Source organism: Rhincodon typus, chromosome 10, assembly GCF_021869965.1.
Source record: "Rhincodon typus isolate 14 chromosome 10, sRhiTyp1.1, whole genome shotgun sequence".
Lineage (NCBI taxonomy): Eukaryota > Metazoa > Chordata > Chondrichthyes > Orectolobiformes > Rhincodontidae > Rhincodon > Rhincodon typus.
The window spans coordinates 1,635,481-1,659,957 of record NC_063341.1 but is presented as its reverse complement, the minus strand read 5'-3'; the positions used below and the strand labels follow the sequence as shown (position 1 = coordinate 1,659,957).

General features: G+C 43.2%; 1 protein-coding gene and 1 pseudogene across 1 annotated transcript in view; one reads left to right on the top strand and one right to left on the bottom strand.

Annotated features, from left to right (window-relative positions):
* Positions 1 to 24,477, top strand: part of LOC109922222 (rab GTPase-activating protein 1-like) — a 152,084-nt gene that overhangs the window by 93,147 nt on the left and 34,460 nt on the right. The window contains exon 7 of the mRNA XM_048602003.1: positions 20,987 to 21,002. Coding sequence (XP_048457960.1) covers positions 20,987 to 21,002 — 16 coding nt within the window. The remainder of the gene's footprint in view (positions 1 to 20,986; positions 21,003 to 24,477) is intronic.
* LOC109923924 lies at positions 3,429 to 4,381 on the bottom strand (annotated as a pseudogene).

Here is a 24,477-nt window from a genome sequence, read left to right as displayed (position 1 = left end):
GTTAGCAACTCCTTTGTCTGTCCAACTGTCTTTCTCTCTCTTTGGGCTCTATCCTATTGTTTACTCTCTACCCCACCCACCTCCCTATTTTCTGCATATAAACTGACGTTTTCCCAGCCACCGTCAGGAAGGTTCACCTTACCCGAAATGTTAAATCTGTTTTCTCCTTCACAGATGCTGCCAGACCTGCTGAGCTTTTCCAGCAACTTTGTTTTTGTTCCTGATTTACAGCATCCGCAGTTCTTTTGGTTTTTATTGAGAGAGAAAGAATAGTTGGGTGGACAAAGGACTAGGAGAATGAATAGCTGCTAATGGGGACAGTTCGTGCCTGACAATCGGTTGTCTGTAGTAGCAGCCCATGTGATGATGAGGCTTGGCATGTGAAGGTTGGGGTTAAAACATTGGAGAAGGTACTCAAGCCCTCAAAGTTTTGAACTGCATGTGGGCTGCTTCCAGAAACAAGAAACGTCAGCCTCTCTGCTCCTATGATGCTGCTTGGCCTGCTGTGTTCATCCAGCCCTGCACCTTGTTGTCTCGGATTCTCCAGCATCTGCAGTTCCTACTATCCCCATTGTCAGCCACTGGTTGTCTCCATTAATAGCTATTCATTCCCCCAGGCAGACCTATACCCATTCCTTTGTCGGCACAGTTGCTTTTCTGTCTCTCTGGGCTCCATTTCCACCTATCATTTACTCCTCTCCCCAGCCCTATCTTTTGTGTAAATACCAACCTTTTCCTAGCTACAGTCAGTTCTGAAGAAGAGTTCACTGGACCTAAAATGTCAACTCTGCTTTCTCTCCACAGATGCTGCTGGACCTGCTGAGTTTTTCCAGCAATTTCTGTTTCTCTTTCTGATTTCCAGCATCTGCAGTCCTTTGGTTTTTTTTGCTTGCTGATAGTCAGTTGCTGAAGGAGACCAGAAATGAATCTTTACTCAGTTTTCAATTTATTCACAAAGTAAAACATTACCAGTATATCACTCCTGATTGTACAACCCACCAATAGTGCCAGACAGTAATGTATACCCGCCTTCACCTCCACCACCAAAATATGTATACGTTCCACATTAATTTATATAATAAACATGCCACCCTGGGTGGTTCATAATCACTGAGTGCCCCAATATCCTGAAGCAAAGCTGGGTTTTATCTCTTTGGCTCCAAGAACAGATCAGATATCTGTGAGTGGCCCATCTCAGAATTTCTCCAAGGCTCTAACCTAGGAACAGATTTACTTGCTATGTTTATGATCAGATTAGCTGCATTCTGGGAAAAGGAGAAATTTGCAGCACTGTGGAGAGAAAAGCAAGGATGCATGACTGTGAGTACCTGTTTGAGCATTTCATTGTTCTGACACAGGCATGATTGCTGAATGGCCTTGTTCAGAGCTATGTAATTCTGTGTGTCATTAATACTTGCCTGAATGAGAAGAACCTGAACAGCTTGGAATAAGGTCAGCACCGTTCCTGGATGAAACAGTTTGACTGATATTCTGTCATGGACTCAGCATCCATCCCTTAGTACTCTGTGATTGCAGTATGTATTGGATACACTACAACACCTTCAAGGTTATTATGGCAGCAATTCTCAGTCCTGCCATTGAATGACAGCTGCTCTAAGTTTCCCTTATCTGATATAACATATTAAGGTGGACAGAGATGCTTGCTGTTTGTCCTTGCTGAATCTCTCTCTCTCTCACTCCCTCTCTCACACATACTCTCTCCCTTTCCCTTCTCTACTTCCAGCTTGCAAACCCTTTGGAATACCTGCACTTCTCTGGTTTTGGCCTCTGGAGTATCTCTGATTCTAATCTCTGCACCGTTGATTGTCATACCTTCAGTTCCCTTTGCCCTAAGCCCGAGCATTACCCCCTGATAACTATCTGCCTCTTGTTTTTCCTTTAAGATACCCCTATGAAGTTTTCCTCTTTGACCAAGCTTTAAGATAATCTGCTGAGCCTTTTCTGCATGTGGCTCAATCTTAAATTTTGAGACTGTTTACATTAATGGGTGTTATCAATATGAATGATTGTAAGTTCTGGTCTTATGGTGTATTTACCCTTGGTTGGATGTTGACTATATTTTCCCAACTACCATGGATGGTGTTTTGTGGTTTTCTGGCCACAGTAAAAATGAAAATTGCCTTGCAACCACAAAACCATTTTAGTCGGATGCGCTCTGTGTCTGAATTCTGATAATTAAACTGTGCTAAAGGCAGTGACAGGCTGAGTGCTTTCATTTTCTAATGATTTTACTGCATAATGTATGAATTTACGATGAATTGTTGAAATTACCAATCTTGAAAATTTAACTCGTTATTTTTAGCACATCGCAGCTGAGTTTATTTTAATATGCTGTTTCTTCTTTCTAAATTTTGACTATAATTAATGTTCCTTGCTCAGTATAAAGCTGTTTCAGCAGTCATTATACTCCATAATCAGGCAGACAGTATAGTAAGCTTGCAAGACAGTGTTGAGTGAATTTACATTTCAAAGCTTTTCTTCTTTAGTTCACTCTCAATTTTAATTTGTATGAAAAACTGACTGAAAGCTAGTTTGCTTTTTTTTTGCTGATAATTTTGTGATTGTCACAGCAATGAAGAATGAAACACTTGAGTGGCTAAAATGGTACTTTATCATGTCCTCATTAAACACACTTGGAAAGTACATTACCGGGTTAGATGCAGATTAAAGCTCCCTCTATACTCTCCCCATTTAACACTCCCAGGATAGATACAGCATGTGTTTAAATACAGTGCAAAGCTCCTTTACACAATCCATCATACGCACCCAGGAATGGTACAGCATGGGGTTAGATATTGGGGAAAGCTCCCTTTACATTGTCCCTATCAAATATTCTGAGGACAGGCACTAGTCTGGGGATAAATACAGTGTAAAGCTTCCTCTATATTGTCCCCATCAAACATTCCCAGGATTGGTACAGCATGGGGTTAGATACAGAGTAAAGCTCCCTAAATTTTGTCCTTATCGAATATTTTCAGGACAGGAACAGCATGGGAGAAGATGCATACTTCATAATTTAGTTATTTGATAGTTTGGAAAAATTGGATGTTCTCCTTGAAGAAGGTTGAGAAGAGATTTGATTAGAAGTTTCAAAATCACTAGTGTGTGGACAGTTGAGGAGAGAGATGTTCCTGTTGATGGTAGGATCTTAGAACATGAGGACATGTCTTCATGGTCATTGGCAGAAGAAGCCACAGCATCAGGATAAAAAGTGTTATTACACTCCAAGTGGATATGATCCAGTCACACACCAAGTGGCTAAGATCCAGAATGCAATGTCTAAGAATTTCGTGGAAGCAGGTTCGATTGAGGCCTGAGAAGGGGAATTAAATTTCTTATTTAGATATAAAGAAAACCTTTTACTTATTGTTTGGAGATGGTATAACCACTGTACAGTTCTCCGACGTTTAGTTGTTACTCTATTTTGCAGCCTGTCTTCTGTTTCTCTCTTCAGCTGTAGTAAAGTGGATACCCTTGCAAGACAGGGAAACCCATGGCTTATTACCTTTTCCAATAACAAAAATGTTGGAAAGCCTGGTAATGAAACTATTGCCATTAGCATCCTTGACAGGAACAGCATCAAAAGAACCAGATAAAAAACAAAACAACTGTGGATTCTGTAAATCTGTGAAGAGAAAATCAGAGTTAATGTTTCGGGTCCGGTGACCCTTCCTTAGAACTGAGGTGACCCTTCTCTGATTTTCTCTTCACAGATGCTGCCAGACCTGCTGAGCTTTTCCGGCAACTTCTGCTTTGATCAAAAGAACCAGGGTGCCTCTCATGATTAGCAATATCTCCAATATGATCCATGTCAACACCACCAGTAACCATACACAAGTTACCTGTATCAAACTTGGTGAAGTCTGTAATCTTGCCAGTATCTAGATCAATGTGCACAGTGTCATTGACCTTAATCAGAGGAATGCTTCATGTGTCATGTGTAACCGGGTAAAGGATTCCCTTGGTGTCCGCTCGAATCTCCCTTATTTTAGTCCGCTTATACGTGGCCGCCTCAGCTATAATTCCACGCACAGCAAAATGACCTTTGGTGCCATGGATCATGGATACATTCACTTGTCTTATCAATGCTGATCATGTCATGCATCCCAGATGGGGGTAGGTCTCTTCAGTATGGAATTTGGTATCAATTTTGATGAATCTCTGCATGCTGATATTTTTTACCTCATCACCAGTCAACGCATACTTCATGTGATTTCTGAGGAAAATGATGAGAAGGAGACACTCCCAGAGCTTTTGGGGACCAGTAGATGGATAGGGAGCTCATATCCTCTTAGTTTATCCAGCATTCAATGCTGGGTGCAGCCAGGCGTTTCGGGTCTTTCTTTGGACCCTGGACCATTCCTGTAGCTGCAGGAAAAGAATTGTTCACAAGGAAGGAAGAAAGCAGAGTAGTGTGTCGTGGATTACAGGCGAAGGTGAATTGAATTATTTTAAGTTCCTCCTTTTTGAAGGTAGTTTTTAATTTTTCTTTAATTTTCTATTGAAAATGGCTAGTGATAGCGTTTCTCCAAACTCTGTGATGTCCAGTCTAAAGTGATCTGCAGCAAATCCTGTAGCATTAACACAAAATAGAACAGTTCATAACATGCATTCACAAACCTGCATCCAATAAGGGAAAATAGAGGGTCACAAATTACTCATTGCTTAAAGGTATTGGCACTTGTTCAAGTGAATTAAGGTCCAGTGAGTAAATGTCCGTTTGCTTGGCCTTGCACAGAAGTTCCTTTTGCAGGCGTTCTGATACAATTATGCAGCTGTTGTAAACTGGGAATTGCAGCAGAAATAGAGGATTCTTTCCAGAAATCAGATTTCTGAGAGGAATTGAAATCATTGGCTGGCATTAGTCGAACCTGGCGCTGGTTGTGATATACCTTCTCCTGGTGTTATAAACAAACAGACTACAAATGTCAAAACTGCTCTATTCAAACTATACAAAATCCCGCAGGTTTAAATTGTGTGATTGGGGTATTGGATTGAGTTTCCCATCTAAAGAGGTAGATTTGATGTGCCTGATCAAAAATTGTTGTGTTTGTAGCAAATAACTGTACAGTCATTAGCAACTTTGTGGGAAGCTAAGGAAGTGATTGCTGAGCCCTTTGCTGAGATATTTGTATCGTCGGTAGCCACAGGTGAGGTGCCGGAAGATTGGCTAACATGGTACCACTATTTAGGAAAGATGGTAAGGAAAAGCCAGGGAACTATAGACCGGTGAGCCTGACATCAGTGGTGGGCAAATTGTTGGAGGGAACCTGAGGGACAGGATTTACATGTATTTGGAAAGGCAAGGACTGATTAGGGATAGTCAGCATGGTTTTGTGTATGGGAAATCATGTCCCACTAACTTGATTGAGATTCTTTTTTAAGAAGTAATGAAGAGGATTGACGAAGGCAGAGCAGTGGATGAGATCTGTATGGACTTCAGTAAGGTACTCGACAAGGTTCCTCATGGTTGACTGGTTAGCAAGGTTAGATCACATGGAATACAAGGAGAACTAGCCATTTGGATACAGAACTGGCTCGAAGGTAGAAGACAGAGTGGTAGTGGCAGGTTGCTTTTCAGACTTAGAAGCCTGTTACCAGTGGTGTGCCGCAAGGATCGGTGCTGGGTCCACAGCTTTTTGTCGTTTATATAAATGATTTGGATGTGAACATTGGAGGTATGGTTAGTAAGTTTGCAGATGACACGATAATTGGAGGTGTAGTGGACAGCGAAGAAAGTTACCTCAGAGTACAATGGGATTTTGATTAGATGGGCCAGTGGGCCGAGAGTGGCAGATGGAGTTTAATTTAGATAGCTGTGAGGTGCTGCATTTTGGAAAGACAAATAAGGGCAGGACTCATACACTTAATGGTAAGGTCCTGAGGAGTGTTGCTGAACAAAGAGACCTTGGGGTGCAGGTTCATAGTTCCTTCAAAATGGAGGTTGCAGGTAGATAGGATAGTGAAGAAGGCATTTGGTATGCTTGCCTTTATTAGTCAGTGCATTGAGTATAGGAGTTGGGAGGTAATGTTATGGCCATACAGAACAATGGTTAGGCTACTTTTGGAATACTACATGCAATTCTGGCCTCCCTGCTACAGGAAGGATGTTGTGAAACATGAAAGGGTTCAGAAAAGATTTACAAGGAAGTTGCCAAAGTTTGAGGGTTTGGAGTACAGGGAAAGGCTGAATAGGCTGGAGCTATTTTCCCTGGAGCGTTGGAGGGTGAAGGATGACCTTATAGAAGTTTCTAAAATCATGAGGGGCATGGTAAGGGTAAATAGACAAAGTCTTTTTCCTGGGGTGGAGAAGTCCAAAACTAGAGGGCATAGGTTTAAGGTGAGAGGAGAAAGATTTAAAAGGGACCTAAGGGGCAACTTGTTCACTCAGAGGGTCGTGAGTGTATAGAGTGAGCTGCCAGAGGAAGTGGTGGAGGCTGGTACAATTAGAACATTTTAGAGACATCTGGATAGGTATATGAGTAGGAAACGTTTAGAGGGGTTTGGGCCAAATGGTGATAACGGGGTCTAGATTAATTTAGGATATCTGGTTGGCATGGACGAGTTGGACCAAAGGGTCTGTTTCCTTGCTGTACAGCTGTATGACTCTATGACCAAGTTAATCTTTCAAACTAAAACCAACTGTGCAGATGCATTGTCCTTTATGTTAGCTTCGCTGCGTTGTTCAAAAAATGGGAGTTGTGACAATCAGAGAAATGTTGAGTCTGCTTGTGTTCTGGTAATTGCTGGTCTTTTCTCAAAGCAGCCAACTTGCCAGTTCTCTGTTCAGTAGCAGTCAATTAAAATACAGAAAGAGTCCAATTTGAAAGAAAATCAGTGGTTAGCATTGCTGCCTCACAGCACCAGGGACCCAGGTTCGATTCCAGCCTCGGGTGACTGTCTGTGGAGTTTGCACATTCTCCCTGTGTCTGCGTGGGTTTCCTCCGGGTGCTCCAGTTTCCTCCCACAGTCCAAAGGTGTGCAGGCTAGGTGAATTGGCCATGCTAAATTACCCGTAATATTCAGGGATGCGTAGATTAGTGCATTAGGTTTATAGGGGAATGTATCTGGGCTGCTCTGAGGGTCGGTGTGGACTTGTTGGGCTGAAGGGCTGTTTCCACACTGTAGGGATTCTATAGGCTCCTGTTCTATAAAATTAAAGGGATTAAGACGTTTAAAACAAAAACCATTTAGGATCTCACTGGGCATCAAAAGTGACACAAGGTGAATTGCTCCTGTGGAGTCCTAGCATTGATGCAAAGGACCAAGTGGCTTCCTCTCTGCTGTTACGGTTTTGTGATACTGTGAAGCTCTTTCTTCACTGCTGTACTGAATGGGTTGGCTTAGCATCTGTTATGTTAGGAGCACAAGGACTGGTGCGAAACTTGCTTTTGTGGATGATATGCTGTAAAAATCCACAGTTGTTCTTGGGATATTGGCATTATGTTTAAGATCCGCATTTATTTGCAATCCTGATTTGTCCTTGATGCCAGTTAGCCACTTGTGGTTGAATGACTTTCTAGGCCATTTCAATAGGGAGTTTTAGAATTAAACACCGCAGATATATGAAGGCCTGACCACGTAGGGCTGACAGGTATCCTACCCTAAAGACCATTAGTGAACTGGATGGGTTTATTGTTGTCATATAATTTCATGATCCAGTATGAATTGGCGTTTTCATTCCAAGTTTTTAATGAATTTAATATAAATTACCCCAGCTTTTGCAGTGTATTTAAACTTGTACCTCTGGATCACTAGTCTGGCCTCTAGGTAACCTGTCCATTAACATTACCACTATGCTACCATCCCCTGTATAACACTTCAAGACTTTTGAATAGCAAACTGAACAATCCTCCTGTGGTGCAGTGGTAGTGTCGCCATCTCTAGACCTGGAGACCCTGGTTCAATTCCCATCTGCTCCAGCAGTGTGTAATAACATCTCTGAGCAGGTTGATTAGAATACTAGCTTAAATAAAAAAAAATTGAACATTGAACCGTACAATGCACCTGTCTCTGAATACTGGCCATGATTTGAGTTCATGATGTAACCTAGAATATTACCTGGCAATGTGCCCTTTAAATTTTAGTTGTTGTCTGGCCTGTTGTCCTCTAATGTAGTCTGAAGGAATGCCTGAGATCTAATGGAATGAGGAAACCTAGTAGAAATATTAATGAAAAGTTAATTGGGCTTTAACTGGTTGTATAAACATGGAGCATTAGTAATCAGCAGTCAGAGTTTTATGGAATGTGCTTATCTGAAATGAAGCTCTCACTGAGTGTGGACTTGAATTCTGTTTTGCAGTGTAACGCAGCCCTGCTTTTCAGTGCCTGGTCCCAATAAATTCTTCATTATGCATGTATGCTGTTCAACCCTGTAGCTTAGGCAGAGCATTTCCTCAGGACTTAGGACACACAGTGCATGTGCACTCTCAGGATACGTGCTCACACACAGCAGCGGGTACCCCCAGTTTGAAGGTTAGCGAATACAGGATCTGCTTAGTAACTTGCCAACTGTATTTAACAGTCTTTTTCAAGGAAAGTGAATGTATTGATCATGCGCATTTCATGGCTTCAGCACGTCTTGGAGCATTTCCCAACCAACAAAATTCTCTTGAGAGGTAGTAAAAACTGCTGATGCCGGAGTCCGAGACAACACAGTGTGGAGCTGGATGATCACAGTGGGCCAGGCAGCATCAGAGGAGCAGGAAAGTTGACGTTTCAGGTTGGGACCCTTCTTCAGAAATAGGGGAGGGGGAAGGGAGCTCTGAAATAAATAGAGAGAGGAGGGGTGGGACTGGGGAAGGTAAGTGGGATGGTGATAGGTGAGTGCAGGTAGGCAGTGGTGGGGATTGGTCAGTGAGGTGGGAGGAACGGACAGGTTGTGTCAGGTCAAGGAGGCGGGGATGAGAGGGAGGGTTGGACGTGGGATGAGGTCGGGGGTGGGGAGATTTTGAAACTGGTAAAGTCCACCTTGAGACCATTGGGCTGTAGGCTCCCGAGGCGGAATATGAGATGCTGCTCCTGCAGTTCCTTGGTGGCGTTGTTGTGACACTGGAGGAGGCCCAGGATGGACATGTCGCCCAGGGAGTGGGAGGGGTAGTTGAAATGGTTCGCGACTGGAAGGTGTTGTCATTTGTTGCGAACAGAGCGCAGGTGCTCTACAACGCAGTCTCCAAGCCTCTGCTTGGTTTCACTGGTGTAGAAGGGGCCACGTCGGAAGCAGCGGATGCAATAGACCACGTTGACGGATGTGTAGGTGAACTTCTGTCTGAGGTTTGGCTGCTTTTGGAATGCAGGAAACACATCTGTTAATTTGTACACAGCAAGCTGCAACAGGTATGACTGTCTTAATAACCAGATAACCCATTTTGATGATTTTTATTGATCGTAAATAAATTCTGTTTTGCAGTGTAATGCAGCCCTGCTTTTCAGTGCTTGGTCCCAATAAATTCTTCATTATGCATGTATGCTGTTCAACCCTGTAGCTTAGGCAGAGCATTTCCTCAGGACTTGGGGCACACAGTGCATGCGCACTCACAGGATACGTGCTCACACACAGCAGAAATAGGGAGGTGGTCCTCCGAGGAAACACTGGACATGCTAGGCTTATATCTGCCAGAGTTTAAAAGGTGAGAGGTTGAACATGATCGCAACACACAAAATCCTGTTGGACCTCGACAAGGTGAATGTGGAAAGATGCTCCATCTAGTTGGAGAATCTAGAACTAGGGGCCACTTTTAAAAGCCAAGGGTCGCCCATTTATGATGGAGATGAGCGGAAATTCTTTCTCATAGAGGGTCGTGAGTCTTTGGAACCCTTCTTGAAAATACAGTGGAAGCTGAGTATTTGAATATTTTTACGGTCGGGATAGATTCTTTGGTAAGCAATGGGTGTGGAAGGTTATCTGACAGTGGCAGGAATGTGGAGTAATTAGCTCAGTTATAATTCTATTGAATGGTGACACAGAATTGAGAGACTAAGTGACTTACTCCTAATTCATATGATTGCGTGTATGTTTGCATTGGGAGAGAAATATTGCTCGGTGTGAAGCGATATCTACCCTATTCCTCTTTGAAGAAGTAACATAATGATTTAAAGTAGGTGCTACTTCTGAGGCCACTGTTACAATGTTATAAAAATTTCATGGACCCCTGTGACACCAAGTCCTTTTTTTCTTTATGCAATTAAACATGCTATTGTTGTTGCAGAGATAGTAGGAACTGCAGATGCTGGAGAATCTGAGATAACAAGGTGTAGAGCTGGATGAACACAGCAGGCCAAGCAGCATCAGAGGAGCAGGAAGGCTGACGTTTCAGGCCTAGACCCTTCTTCAGAAATGGGGGAGGGGGAGGGGAAGGGGGTTCTGAAATAAATAGGGAGAGAGAGGGGGAGGCGGATAGAAGATGGAGAGAGGAGAAGATAGGGGGAGAGGAGACAGACAGGTCAAAGAGGCAGAGATGGAGCCAGTAAAGGTGAGTGTAAGTGGGGAGTTAGGGGGGAGGACGGACAGGTCAAGGGGACGGGATGGGGGTGGGGCTTGAGGTGGGAGGAGGAGATAGGTAGGAGGAAGGACAGGTTAGGGAGGCGGGGACAAGCTGGGCTGGTTTTGGGATGCGGTAGGGGGAGATTTTGAAGCTTGTGAAGTCCACATTGATACCATTGGGCTGCAGGGTTCCTATGTGGAATATGAGGTGCTGTTCCTGCAACCTTCGGGTGGCATCATTGTGGCACTGCAGGAGGCCCAGGATGGACATGTCGTCTGAGGAATGGGAGGGGGAGTTGAAATGGTTCGCGATTGGGAGGTGCAGTTGTTTAGTGCGAACCGAACGTAGGTGTTCTGCAAAGCGGTCCCCAAGCCTCCGCTTGGTTTCCCCGATGTAGAGGAGGCCACAACGGATACAGTGTACCACATTAGCAGATGTGCAGGTGAACATCTGCTTGATGTGGGAAGTCTTCTTGGGGCCTGGAATGGGGGTGAGGGGGGAGGTGTAGGGGCAGGTGTAGCACTTCCTGCGATTGCAGGGAAAAGTGCTGGGTGTGATGGGGCTGGAGGGGAGTGTGGAGCAGACAAGGGAGTCTCGGAGAGAGTGGTCCCTCTGGAAAGCAGATAAGGGTGGGGAGGGAAAAACGTCTTCGGTGGTGGGGTCGGATTGCAGATGGCGGAAGTGTCGGAGGATGATGCGTTGGATCCGGTGGTTAGTTGGGTGGTACGTGAGGACAAGGGGGATTCTGTTTTGGTTGTTATTGCAGGGAGGGGGTGTGAGGGATGAGTTGCGGGAAATGCGGGAGACACGGTCGAGGGGGGAAGTTGCGGTCCTTGAAAAATGAGGACATCTGAGATGTACGGGAGTGGAATGCCTCATCCTGGGAGCAGATGCAGTGGAGGCGAAGGAATTGGGAATAGGGATGGCATTTTTGCAGGAAGGTGGGTGGGAGGAGGTGTATTCTGGGTAGCTGTGGGAGTCGGTGGGCTTGAAATGGATATCAGTTTCCAGGTGTTTGCCAGAGATGGAAACAGAGAGGTGCAGGAAGGAAAGAGAGGTATCAGAGATGGTTCAGGTGAACTTTAAGGTTGGGGTGGAAGGTGTTGGTGAAGTGGATGAACTGTTTGAGCTCCTCGTGGGAGCACGAGGCGGTGCTGATACAGTTATCCATGTAACGAGGAAGAGGTGGGGTTTAGGGCCAGTGTAGCTATGGAAGAGGGATTGTTCCACAACCTACAAAGAGGCAGGCATAGCTTGGGCCCATCCGGTACCCATGGCCCCCCCCCCTTTGTCTGTAGGAAGTGGGAGGAATTGAAAGAGAAGTTGTTGAGGGTGAGGACGAGTTCGGCTCAGCGGATGAGGGTGTCAGTGGAGGGGGACTGGACGGGCCTGCGGGACAGGAAGAAGCGGAGGGCCTTTAGGCCATCTGCATGGGGAATGCAGGTATATAGGGACTGGACGTCCATGGTAAAGATGAGGTGTTGGGGACCAGGGAATTGGAAGTTTTGGAGGAGGTGGAGGGCGTGGGTGGTGTCACGGATGTAGGTAGGGAGTTCCTGGAGTCGAGATAGGTGGAGATAAGTTCGGTGGGGCAGGAGCAGGTAGAGACAATGGGTCGACCAGGGCAGTCAGGTTTGTGGATTTTGGGAAGGAGATAGAAGCGGGCGGTGCGGGATTGGGGAACGATGAGGTTGGAGGCTGTGGGTGGGAGGTCACCTGAGGTGATGAGGTTGTGGATGGTTTGGTGGTCGGGGGTGGGGTCATGATCAAGGGGGCGGTAGGAGAAGGTGTCAGAGAGTTGGCGCCTCGCCTCTGCTTTACTTAATGTGCGGTGAAGACTGCCTAATTTCCAATTCAGCACTGTGGGAGGGCTGCATTGAAAGAGGATGGAACCTAGTGCTAAGAAGAGAATGATGTGCTTTTATCCTGACCACACAGTCGCTGTTGCAAAAAGCTATCTGGTTCACCAATGTCCTGTAGGGAAGGAAATCTGCCTTCCTTACCTAATTTGGCCAACATGACCCACAACAATGAAATTATCTCTTAACTACCCTCTGAAATATTTAGAGGACCAATCAATTCAAGAGCAGGGATGGGCATCAAATGCAGCTTTGATGGTGATGTTCACATCTCATGAAAGAATAAAAGAAAGTACAGTGGGCTTTTTGCACCATACAGTCAGAATAGGATTCAGAGGAGTATCAATATCTCTGATATTAATCCTTAATGAATCTGAAAGGGAAAATGCGAAATTTCAGTTGAAATACTCAATGAAAATGGAAATGGATTTGTGACTTATAAAATGGGAATATGAAGGAGAAAAAATGATGAATACAAGGAAAAGAAACCAAAGTACGGGACTGACATACCTGATTAACTAGTCATTCATCTTCTTTCTTTATGGGCCCTTACTGTGTGCACATTTGCTGCTATTTATGTCTACAAAAGAAGCTTTCTTGATGTTCACTGTTTGTGATGTGCTGAGCATGAGAATATTGCTTTATATATACATGGTTGTTCTTTGCATTGAAAATTCAGGCTATTAAGGCAAGCCGTGAAGATGAAAAGAAATAACTGCAATTTCTGGCAACTGCAGCTAAAAGCAAAAGACACTGGAACTGCACACCAGGTCATTCAGCATCTGGAAAGAGAAGGGAAATGTCATTGTCGAGTTGAGACACCTCGTCAGAACTAAGTTCTCAATCAAAAATGTTTTTTTCAGATGCTGACAGAACTGCAGTTTAATGAAAGGGCTTGCATTTTCATAGATGTTTTTGAAGGTAACTTTTATTCTCCCAGGTTAAGAACAGTTTCAACCAACTTATAACTGAGAGCAGTAGCAGATGTGGAATTTTATTTTCCAGTGTTTGGTTCCTTCTGAGTATAAATGAATAGCCTTGTTGGAACCTTGGACTAATTGTGATGCTTGCTGTGTGCATTCCCTCTGAATAACACATTACAGCTGAGACACTTGGGTGTAGATTGGTAATGAAGGACTGAGCATAGATGAGCTGCTTGTGTCAGTCAGATACAGTAGGATCCCCGATTTGCGAATAAAATACCATATTAGCTTAACTTTAAAGATCTGACATGAAAATGTTTGCATGTACTTAGAAATGGCTAGTTTATGTTGTTCTGTATTGTGCTGTGTTCCAAAGTGCGTGTGAATTGACTTATGAATGCACTTTAGGTAATCCACGCTATGCAGTTATAGAACCATGGGATGGTCTCGTGTTGAAGAAGGCCATTCAGCCCATCTTGTCAGTGCCACCTCTCTACAAGAACAGCCAGTTCCACTTCCCCACTTCTTCCCCATAGCCCTGCACATTCTTTTTCCAGATAATTAATCTTTTGAAGACCTCAATTGAATCTGACTCCACCGCACTTCTAACTACTGCTTTCTAGACTGTATGTACCCATTCTTGTTATGATCCCAAGCAGAGCCCCTAATTTGGTTACAATTCAGTTAGTGACCAGTAATGTTTTATTTGAATAAGGTGAAATTTGACATTGATGTTGCGTACTAAGAGACTAAAGCCACAAGATTTCATGATTTTTACTATAAAAAATTTGCAAAGCAAACAATCTCTATATGTAAAGCTGCTCCAACCTGACAGCCTTAACCCATACTCTTCTCCCTGTTTTTCAGTACCTTCTACAGAAACTGTGTCCCACTGAATTCAAAAGGCTGCACTTTGATGTCTAAATTCCAGCTCTATTGCTGCTCTGAGCTGAAACTCCTCCTGCCCCATGTGACTTCCTTTCTCCCAACTGCCAGCTTCACTAACAGACAGCAGCTACCAGCAGGCTTTTCCTCGTCCACATCCTGAGCAGGCAGCTTCCTTGTGACTTCCCTGAGCCAAAGCTGATGTACAGCGAGTCAGTCGGTTCTCAGTAGGTTTCTGTGAGCTCCATCTGCCCAGCAGCAGGAAGCTATCAAACCACTCCCGGGACTTCTCTGAATCCCAGTTGCATGGAGCCAGCTACCACAGCACCTTAGCTGCATGGAGCTACTCCCCTGCTCCTCACTAACCTATGGCCGTTCACAAACGGCTGTCCGCTTACCCATGAACTGATCTGTGTGACTTAGAGTCTCACCCCTCTTTCTTTACAAAATCAACGATTGGAGAGTAACAATCTCCAGATAAAATCAGAGACGAAAACAGATATTGCTGGAAAAGCTCAGCAGGCCTGGCAGCATCTGTGGAGAGAAATCAGAGAAGGGTCATCTCGGTTCTGTTTCAGATTCAGTGACCCTTCCTCAGAACAATTTCCAGATAATCAACCGACAATGTGTATGACTGTTAACTTGCAGAACGCAAAGAGACAAAAATCAAATTGTTTCAAATCCACCGAGGAAAAAAATACAACTGTGAGTGCATACGGTTTGAAAATCTGCTCAGCTCAATTGTATCTAACTATTCATGGCCTTAAATCTGTGCACTTAAATCGCTGCACTCAATTCAGGACTCTGAATTTTGCACAGGTCATTTCATATTTGTAGCAATGTTTTTAAAAGTATAATTTTTATTAAATAATTGAAGTAATGCATAAATAAAATTTCATGGATTGAGAAATGTTCAAGTAAATGACAATTCGCTAGGTTGGTGTGAAAACCTGGGCCAGCTGGTGTGGGCAGAGCCTATTGTTCTGGGGTGAAAACAAGCATGAATACTGTTGCTGGTTTCTATGGTCACTAGTAAAAATGATCATGTCATCTCAATTCTTCCCTCTGGCCACCGCTGTTTCGAATGTTGACATTTTAGAATTGAAAGACCAAAAACAGCAGGTGCTGGAGCCCCACGTGGACCGAGGAAATGCTATAGTGATGCCCTGAAGGCCTCACTGGTGAAGTGCAGCATTCCCACTGACATCTGGGAATCACTGGCCCAAGACCGCCCAAAATGGAGGACGACCATCTGGAAAGGCCTTGAACACCTTGAGACTTGCCTTTGGGGAAAAAGCAGAAGCCAAGTGAAAATAGCATGAGGAGAATTTTCCCGAGTTTTATGGGTTGTAATTTTAGTTGGATAGAACATTGTTTAGGATTGCTTGCTTTACATTGATCTGCGTTACCCGTGTACAAAATTTCGTGACACCCTCGGACACCTCCCATGACACACCAGTTGAAAACCACTGACCTTGAGTCACTTATGGAGATGTTAAGTCAGATCACCAAAGGCTTGGTTTATAGCAGGAGGTTTTGTGGAGTACCTTAAAAGACTAAACTGAGGTAGAAGTGCGGAATTGCAGATCTAGGGGCCTAGCCACCTGAAGGCCGCTCACTAATAGTGGTGCCGTTATGGTTGGGATTTCACAAAGGGCCAGAATTGAAGGAATGGAAATACCTTGGAGAGTTATGGGGCTGGAGCAGATTACAGAGATAAGGAACGGTGAGGCATTGGAGAGATTTGAAAATAAGAATGAACATTTTAAAACCAAGATGTTGCTTGACTTTGGGAGGTTTCTGTGGTCATCTGTGTCAAATGCTGCATATAGGTTAAAAAGACTGGGGAGGGGGTTTTACCACAGTCACAGTCACATGGGAGATCAGGTGTGGTTTTGATAGGAACCTTATCTAAAATGTGGCAAGGGTAGAAACCTGATTGTTGTGATTCACTGTTTTGGGAAAGATGGGAATGGATTAGGGAGGTGATGAGGATTTGGAAAAAGGGAGTTCGGAGATTGATTTGCAAGGACACAGGGATAAAGGAGTATTGTTTTGAAGAGGGTGGGGGTGATGACGACAGATTGAAAGGAGAAAGGGACAACATCTGAAGAGAGGGAATGGTTTTCAATCTCAGTGACCATGGGGAACAGGAGGGGAAGGTGGGAATGGGATCGAGGGAACAGGAGGGGCTCTCTTGGACAAGGTGAACTCTGAAAGAGCATGAGGAGAGAGAGGAAGGAAACTGGAGAAAGCTGTGAATTCAGGGCTTGGACAGGGAGGAGCATTAAAGGAGATTTGTCCAGGCGGCCTAGTGGAATGGAGGCACATGGCTGAGGCAGCTGATTGGATCATCTCCATTTTAGGGACAAAGAAGCTCCATGATTTTCTTGCACTTGTTTTTGGAGGTGAGGATGGAGGCGATGGGAGGGGGCTTTAAGAAAATGGGATTACCTTTACATTGCATGATGGTGCTGGAATAGTTGGCAGCTTTAGCAGCTGGGAGGAGGATCTGGGAAAGGTTTCAGTGACCCAGCTAGATTTGGCAGTGGATGAAATACCAGTTACCCACCAGATCTTTTCACGTCTATATCCCTATTCCCCACTCTCCTCGCCTGGTTGCTCAGCATGTTTCTTAAATAAGTCAATAATTTTATTTATTAAAATTTAGCTAAATTCTTGTAAGAAGAGTATTATCACACTCCCTCTGCAAATCCATACAAATCATACGTACAGCTATTTCACTATATGTTTGGGTCTGGAATACACTACTGCAAGTCTAATAGAAGCAGAGTCAAATGAGGTATTTGAAAGGGCATTGGATTATTGTTCTTATTTAAATGATGATCTAATTCGTAAGACTACGGGGAAAGGTAGGATAATGGCACTAAGGCATGATGCTTGTTTGGAGAACCAGTGTGGACACAATGGGCTGAATGGCCTCCTTCTGCACCCTAACACTGTCATTTATTTCAGTCAGCTGTTTAAAATATTCATTTGGATTTGTCAGGCCTGACCTACAGTTTACAAATCCATGCAACCTCTCTCCGGTTTGCTGAAAATTTTCAATGTGTTCACTTCTCCTTTCCTTAATTATAGACTCTAGAAATTTCCTGACAGGAGATGTTAAGTAAACTTCTTTGATCGTCTGGCTTCTCCCTCTCACCTTTCTTCAATAGCAATTGGATTTTATTATAGAAAGTCATACTGCGCAGAATCAGATCCTTCAATCCAACTTGTTCATGCAGACCAAGTTTTCCAAACTAAACTAGTCCCATTTGCCTGCGTTTGGCCCATATTCCCCTAAACCCAGCCGGACCCGAAACGTTAACTCTGATTTCTCTTCACAGATGCTGCCAGACCTGCTGAGCTTCTCCATCAACTTCTGTTTTTGTTTCTGATTTACAGCATTTGCAATTCTTTTGGTTTTTATATAGTGCCAAACTGAAATGTTGTTTTTATTTTATTCAATCAGTGAATGTGGGTGTCCCTAGTTAGGCCAGAATTTATTGCCCATCCCTAATTGCTCAGAAGCAGTTAAGAGTCAACCACATTGCTGTGGTTTTGGAGTCACATGTAGGTCAGACCAGGTAAGGATGACAGATTTCCTTCTGTAAAAGACATTAGTGAGCCAGATGGGTTTTTCCAACAATCAACTATGGCTTCACGGTCGTCATTAGACTCTCAACTCCAAATTCTTTTTTGAATTCAAATTCCAGCTCTTGACATGGTGGGATTTGAATCCAGGTGCCCAGAACATTAGCTGAGTTTCTGGATTAATAGTCTAGTGATAATACCTCAAGGCCATTGCCTCCTCAGTGTTCTGTACCTGTTCTTTGCATCTTTATGGTGTTTGCGCAAAGGTGGATTCACAGCAAATGTATGAGATTACATTACTCCTCTTTTTCAGGGAATCTAGGTTTCATGCTTTACATTGTGGTACCATCAGAGGAGCAAACAGCCATAGATTATATATTACAATGCAAACTTATTTTTAACATTTAGTAAGAAAGTAAACCCAATAAAGCAGCAGAATTAGAATGGTAATCCAGAGTTTTTGATTTAAGAATCGCTAACTTAATCCTAACTGTCTGTGTGTATGCAATGATTTGCTTTTTCAATGACTGTATCTGAAGCGTGGCATTTAAATACCAGGTGACCTGGATTTACCCATTCACGTGAGCTGTCAAAATTGAATCCATTTACTCTGGCTACTTAAAAAGGAGTTTAGCAAACTGAGTGTAAAATAATCCACCTCAGGAGGGCAGTGCTGCCCAAATTTAATGGGATTTACTGACCATTTCCAACTCGGTTGGAGATTCCTGAATCCATTCGAGGTGAATGTACTTACCTTTTGAAGGGTAACCCTTCCTCACGTTCCACCAAAGATTTGGAGAGATCCCAAGAAATAAAAGCTACTCATGGTTCTCAGTGGCTATTTGTGGTATTGTTCAGTAAAATGTAAGTTTTGTCTCTCTTCCTGAGGCACTGTTTGTTTTGCTATAGCAATCTTTCAATGCTGTCGCTAGCTGACCTGTTTGCGTCTGTCTCTCTTTTTCATTCTTTTTCTAGTTTTCTACAAGTATATGCTCTATGTAGGCCTGACTATTCCTTTCCTTTCTCCCTGTTGGTGTGTACACTTTTTCTGTTATACTGTGTGCTGTTTTGCATAAATCTGTATGATTTTAGTTGAGTGCTCAAGTATCTGTACGTTTTGCACTGTTTATGCCTTTCACACTGGATTATTGTGTATTTTGTGCTGTGCATGTATTAATGAACATTTTGCGCCTTATGTTTGCTAATTATGCTTTGGACTGCATGCATTGGCTGTATGTTTTGCACTGTAGCACTGCGGGAGTATGCATTGTACCTTTTGCACTAGTATGAGTGACTGTTTCATGCTGCATGCATTACTGTGCAGATGAGTCATGAGGGAGAGACTCAGTATTCAATTCCAGTGTCAAGGAGTACGTATATGTAGATGTTGGATAGAAAAATTGAACTTTGGTGCATAAGAAAGCTTTTGTTCATGTGTCTGGACGTCACAGACAAGGCTAGCATTTATTGCCCATCCTTAATTGACCTCGAAGTCACTGATTTAAGGCCTTCTGCATTTGGACATGATGTGCTTCGGTATTTGAGATGTTGAAAATGGTGCTGAGCATTGTGCAGTCATCAGTGAAAAGTTCCACTTCTGATCTTATGATGGAAGGAATGAATGAAGCATGTGAAGATATTTGGACTGAGGATAGGTCGTTAGGAACTTCTTAAGATATGTCCTATAGCTGAGATGGTAACCTTAAACAACACTACCATCTCCCTTTGTGCAGGAGTGACTCTGACCAGCTGAAAGTTTTCCCCCGATACTCATTGTCTTCGATTTTACTAGGGCTCCTTGATGCCCACTTGGTCAAATGTTGACATGATGTCAAGGGCTGTCATCCTCGCCTCATCTCTAGAATTCAGCTCTTTTGTCCATGTTTGAACCAAGGCTGTAATGAGGTCAGGAGCTGAGTGGCCCTGGCAGAACCCAAACTGGGCGTCACTGAGCAGGTTATTGCTGAACAGGTGCTGCTTGATAGCACTGTTACTGACACCTTCCATCACCTTCCTGATGATCGAGAGGAGACTGATGGGGCGGTAATTGGCCGGGTTGGATTTGTCCTTTTTTCTACAGAACATATCCGGGTAATTTTCCACATTGTCAAATAGATTCTAGTGCTGCTGCTCTACTGGAACAGCTTGGATAGGGGGAACGGCAAGTTCTGGAGCACAAGCCTTCAGTACTATTGCCGGAATATTGTCAGGGCCCAAAGCCTTTGCAGTATCCAGTGCTTTCAACCGTTTCTTGACATCACTTGGGGTGAATTGAATTTGCTGGAGACTGGCATCTGTGATGCTTGGACTATTGGCAAAGGCTGAGAAGGATCATTAACTCGGCACTTCTGGCTGTAGATTGTTGCAGTCTTATCTATTGCACCGATGTGCTGGGCTCTTTCATCATTGAAGATGGGGATATTTGTGGACCCTTCTCCAGTGAATTGTTTAAATGGCCGTCACTCTTGATAATTGACTGTGGCTGAATTGCAGAGGTTATGTTTGATCTGTCAGTTATGGAATTGCTTAACTTCCCACTTAGTACAGTGCTGGTGCCGCGAAACATGATGGAAGGTATTCTCAACGAGAAAATGGGTCTTCCCCGCAAGGCACCTGGTCATTCCTAATGATAGTGCCATATACTGCGCCAAGTAGTTTGGTGAGGATGACAACAGAGATTTTTCTGTCCCATTAGTTCCGTCACCACCGGTCGAAGACCCAGTCGAGCAATTATGTTCTTAAGAACTCGACCATCTCACTCACTTATGGTGCTGCTAACCACTCCTGTTGATGGATGTTTGAAGTTCCCCACCCAGAGTACATTGTGTGCTGTCATCACCCCCAGTACTTCCTCCAAGTCTTGCTCAACGTAGAGGAGAAGTTGATTCCTCAGCCCTGGGAGGACGGTATGTGGTAATCAGCAGGAGGTTTCATTTCCCTGATGCCGTGAGACTTCATAGGGTGTGGAGTCAACATTGATGATTTCCAGGGCAACTCATTCCTGACTATATACCACTATGTCACTGCCTCTGCTGGGTCTGTCCTGCGATGGGACAGATCATATCCAGGGATGGTGACGGTATGATTCTGAGAGTATGACCATGTTTAGCTATTGCTCCCAGATTTTAATGAGGAGGACCTTGCAGAGTGAACATTGTTATTTCTGGTGCCGAGGTTGATGCCAGGCAGTCTAATTTGGTTTCTTTCTTGTTTTCAGACTTTGTAGCGGTTGGGTACAATTGACTAGCTTGTTAAGCCATTTCTGAAACCATTTCAGAGTCGGTCGCATTGTTGTGAGCTATATATAAGCAAAAGTAAGGGCTGCAGTTTTCCTTCCCTCGAGTGCCAATAAAGAACTATTTTTTACGGCAATTGAAAATGGTTTTATGGTAATCGTTGGACTGGCTTTTAAATCCAGATTCATTCATTGAATTAAAGTACGAACAAGCTGCTCTGGTCAGATTTGAACCCATGTCCCCAGAGCCTTGGCCTCTCATTCTTGGTCTGCTACTATTTGTTAACTGCAATAATGATTTAGTACAGGGCAGAAGAAGCACTCACTGCGTTTATTTCGATGAAACACTGATATATTCAATTCAGGTTCCAACCAGGAGGAGCTTCCCTTCATTTTAAATTGTGAACTAGCAAAATTACCCACATGGTTTTGTCAAAGTAGTCTATCCCTAAAGTCTTGTCATCGTCTATTTGCTTCAAATTTTAAAAAGGGCTTTACTGAATATGTGAATTACAAATTGACAATCAAATGGAGTAAATATTGAGGAACATGCAACATTCCTAGGTGTTGTGATTGATGCTATTAAATTGGAAGAAATATACAGCAAAAGTATCGAAAAATGTTTCTTCTTGCATAGGAATAAAATGTAAATTGAGACATTTACTGATTCAAGCATTATCTGCTGTATACATTTATGTTCGTTCGCCACATTTAATCTTTGTAATGATGATAACAAATCATAAATAAAGCTATATACAAGTTGCGCAGGGGCAGGATGTTTCGGTAACGTTGACCTATTGTTTATTTGCTTAAGACTTTGAAATTTGAAGATACACGTTTTTTTAAAATGCCCTCATCAAATTTCTGTTTCATTTTGATCAATTACCATCTTTGTTTATCAAAATGTTTCAACTGATGTCCATCGTTCTAACTGCCCTACCGCAAACTATTGTAACCTAATTTGGCCCACCCAAGAACTGGTATAATGCCTAAATTAATCTCACAGTCAATTAACTGGTCCAGACACTCAAACCCGTGGACACACAAACTTTTGTTCAAGTCTGAAATGAAAATATGTCCAGCTAGGTTGTTGCAAATATCTGACTATCGGTTCCTTTTGTTTAAAAAAAAACGTTGTAGGATTATCTCAAATATTGCTCCTAATACTCATCATCTTTGCTCTCATATGTGAATCGGCACTTTCCCACTGTAAATATATGAACTCAGACAGATATAGTAAGAAACTTATCATGGTGTATAACATTATTCAACTTACTGGTTTTCTCACCTTTGATACATCATGTCTTGAAACAGAAAATGTTGGGCATGGCAGGTAGAGCTGCATGTGTGGAGAGAGAAGCAGGGTTCACAGTGTTTCAGACTTTCATAAGAATTGGGAGCCATGAGAAAAGCTTTTAAGAGTGTTGAAATGGCAGGGTGTGGAATGAAGAAAGGGAAGGTCTGGGAGAGGATGGAAAAAGGGGGAACATATTAAATGACAATTAAGCGGGAATAGTTAAAGGGAGTGCTAATGGAACAACAAGCAAAGGATATGTTTAGAGGAGAGTTTTTTGGTGAAATAATGAACAACTGCTATCCAGAAACGAAGTTAACAGCAAAACTGCGAAGAAAATGGGACAAAATGGCGGTAATGTGCTGTGAGTCGAGATTTTGGTCTGAAAGTATTCAGCTCCATGGTGAGTCAGAGGCTGAAAAGTGTCAAATGAAAGATGAGGCATTGTTCCTCTAGCTTGCGTTGGGCCTCATTGGAATTCTGCATCAGGCTGAGGACATAGTCATACAGCACGGAAACAGACTTTCGTTCCAACTTGTCCATGCCAACCAAGTTTCCCAAGTAAACTAATCCCACTTGCCTGGATTTGGCCTGTATCCCTCTAAACCTTTCCTATTCATATACCTATCCAAATGTCTTTTAAATGTTGTAACCGTACCTACATCTACCACTTCATCAAGCAGTTCATTCCACATACAAAACACCCTCTCTGTGAAAAAGTTGCCCATCGGGCTGCTTTTAAATCTTTCTCCTCTCACCTTAAAAAATATGTCCCCTAGTTTTGAACTCTCCCACCCTATGGAAAAAACTGTTTGCTATTCAGATTACTTATGCCCCCCTTGATTCTATAAACCTTAATAATCCCCTCTGGGGAGGCGATGGTATTATCACTGGACTGTTAATCCAGAGACCCAGGTAACATTCTGGGGACTCTGGTTTGAATCCATCCACAGCAGATGGTGGAATTTGAATTCAATAAATATCTGGAATTGAGATTCTAATGATGACCATGAATCCATTGTTGATTGTCGGGAAAACCCATCTGGTTCGCTAATGCCTTTTAGAGAAGGAAACTGCTGTCCTTACCTGGTCTGGCCTACATGTGACTCCAGAGCTACAGCAATGCGGTTGACTCTGTCTGGGCAATTAGGGATGGGCAATAAATGCTGCCTAGCCAGCGATGTCCTCATCCTGTGAATGAATAAAGAATTTAGATCCTTCTTAAATGAAGTGACCAATACTGCGCTGGTCTCACCAGTACACTGCATAATGGATCCAGAGCATCTCTACTTTTGTATTCAATTCCCCTCATGATAAATGAAAACATTATATTAGTTTTTCTATAGACTTGCCGTACCTGCATGCTCACCTTCAGTAATAGATGCTGGGAGTCCTGTGTGCAGTGCTGGCACTATAGAAAGGACGGGGATGCAGATTTGCCAGGATGGAGCATTTGCACGATAAAGCTGGGCTGGATGTGCTTGGGTTGTTTTTTTTTCGAGCACGGAACGTCGTGTAGGGCAACCTGATAGAGGCGTATAAGATTATGAAGGGCATGGACAGGGTGGATGATTTCTCAGGCTAATTCTTAGAATAGGTGGCTTGTCTTATGAGGAAAGATTGGACAGGCTGGACTTGTTTAGAAGAGGAAGCGGTGACTTGATTGAAACATAAAATCTGAAAGGTATTAACAGGGTGAGGGTGGAGGTGGAGAGGATGGTTCTTCTTGTGGGAGAATCTAGAACTAGGGAATCACTCTATTAAAAATAAGGGATTGTCCATTTAAAATCGAAATTAGTTTTGTTTTATTCTGAGGGTCATGAGTCTTTAGAACTCTGTACCTGAAAAGGTGGTGGAAGCTGACTTCTTGAATATTTTTAAGCCAAAGGTAGGTAGATTCTTATTAAGCAAAGGAGTGGAAAGTTATCCAGGGAGTTGGGAATATAGATTTGAGGTGACAATCAGATCTGTCATGATCTTATTGAAGGCCAGAGCAGGATTGAAGGGGTTAATGGCTGACACCTGCTCCTGATTCATATGTTTGTAAAAATCATGATGCACATTTATAGTGTGTTCATTGGTGCAGTGTCACAAGTTTAACAGTCAAAGTACACAGTACTATTCTCATAAGTGCAATAGTGACCGTATAATGTTTCTTGTAATGTAGCGTTGTGCTGTG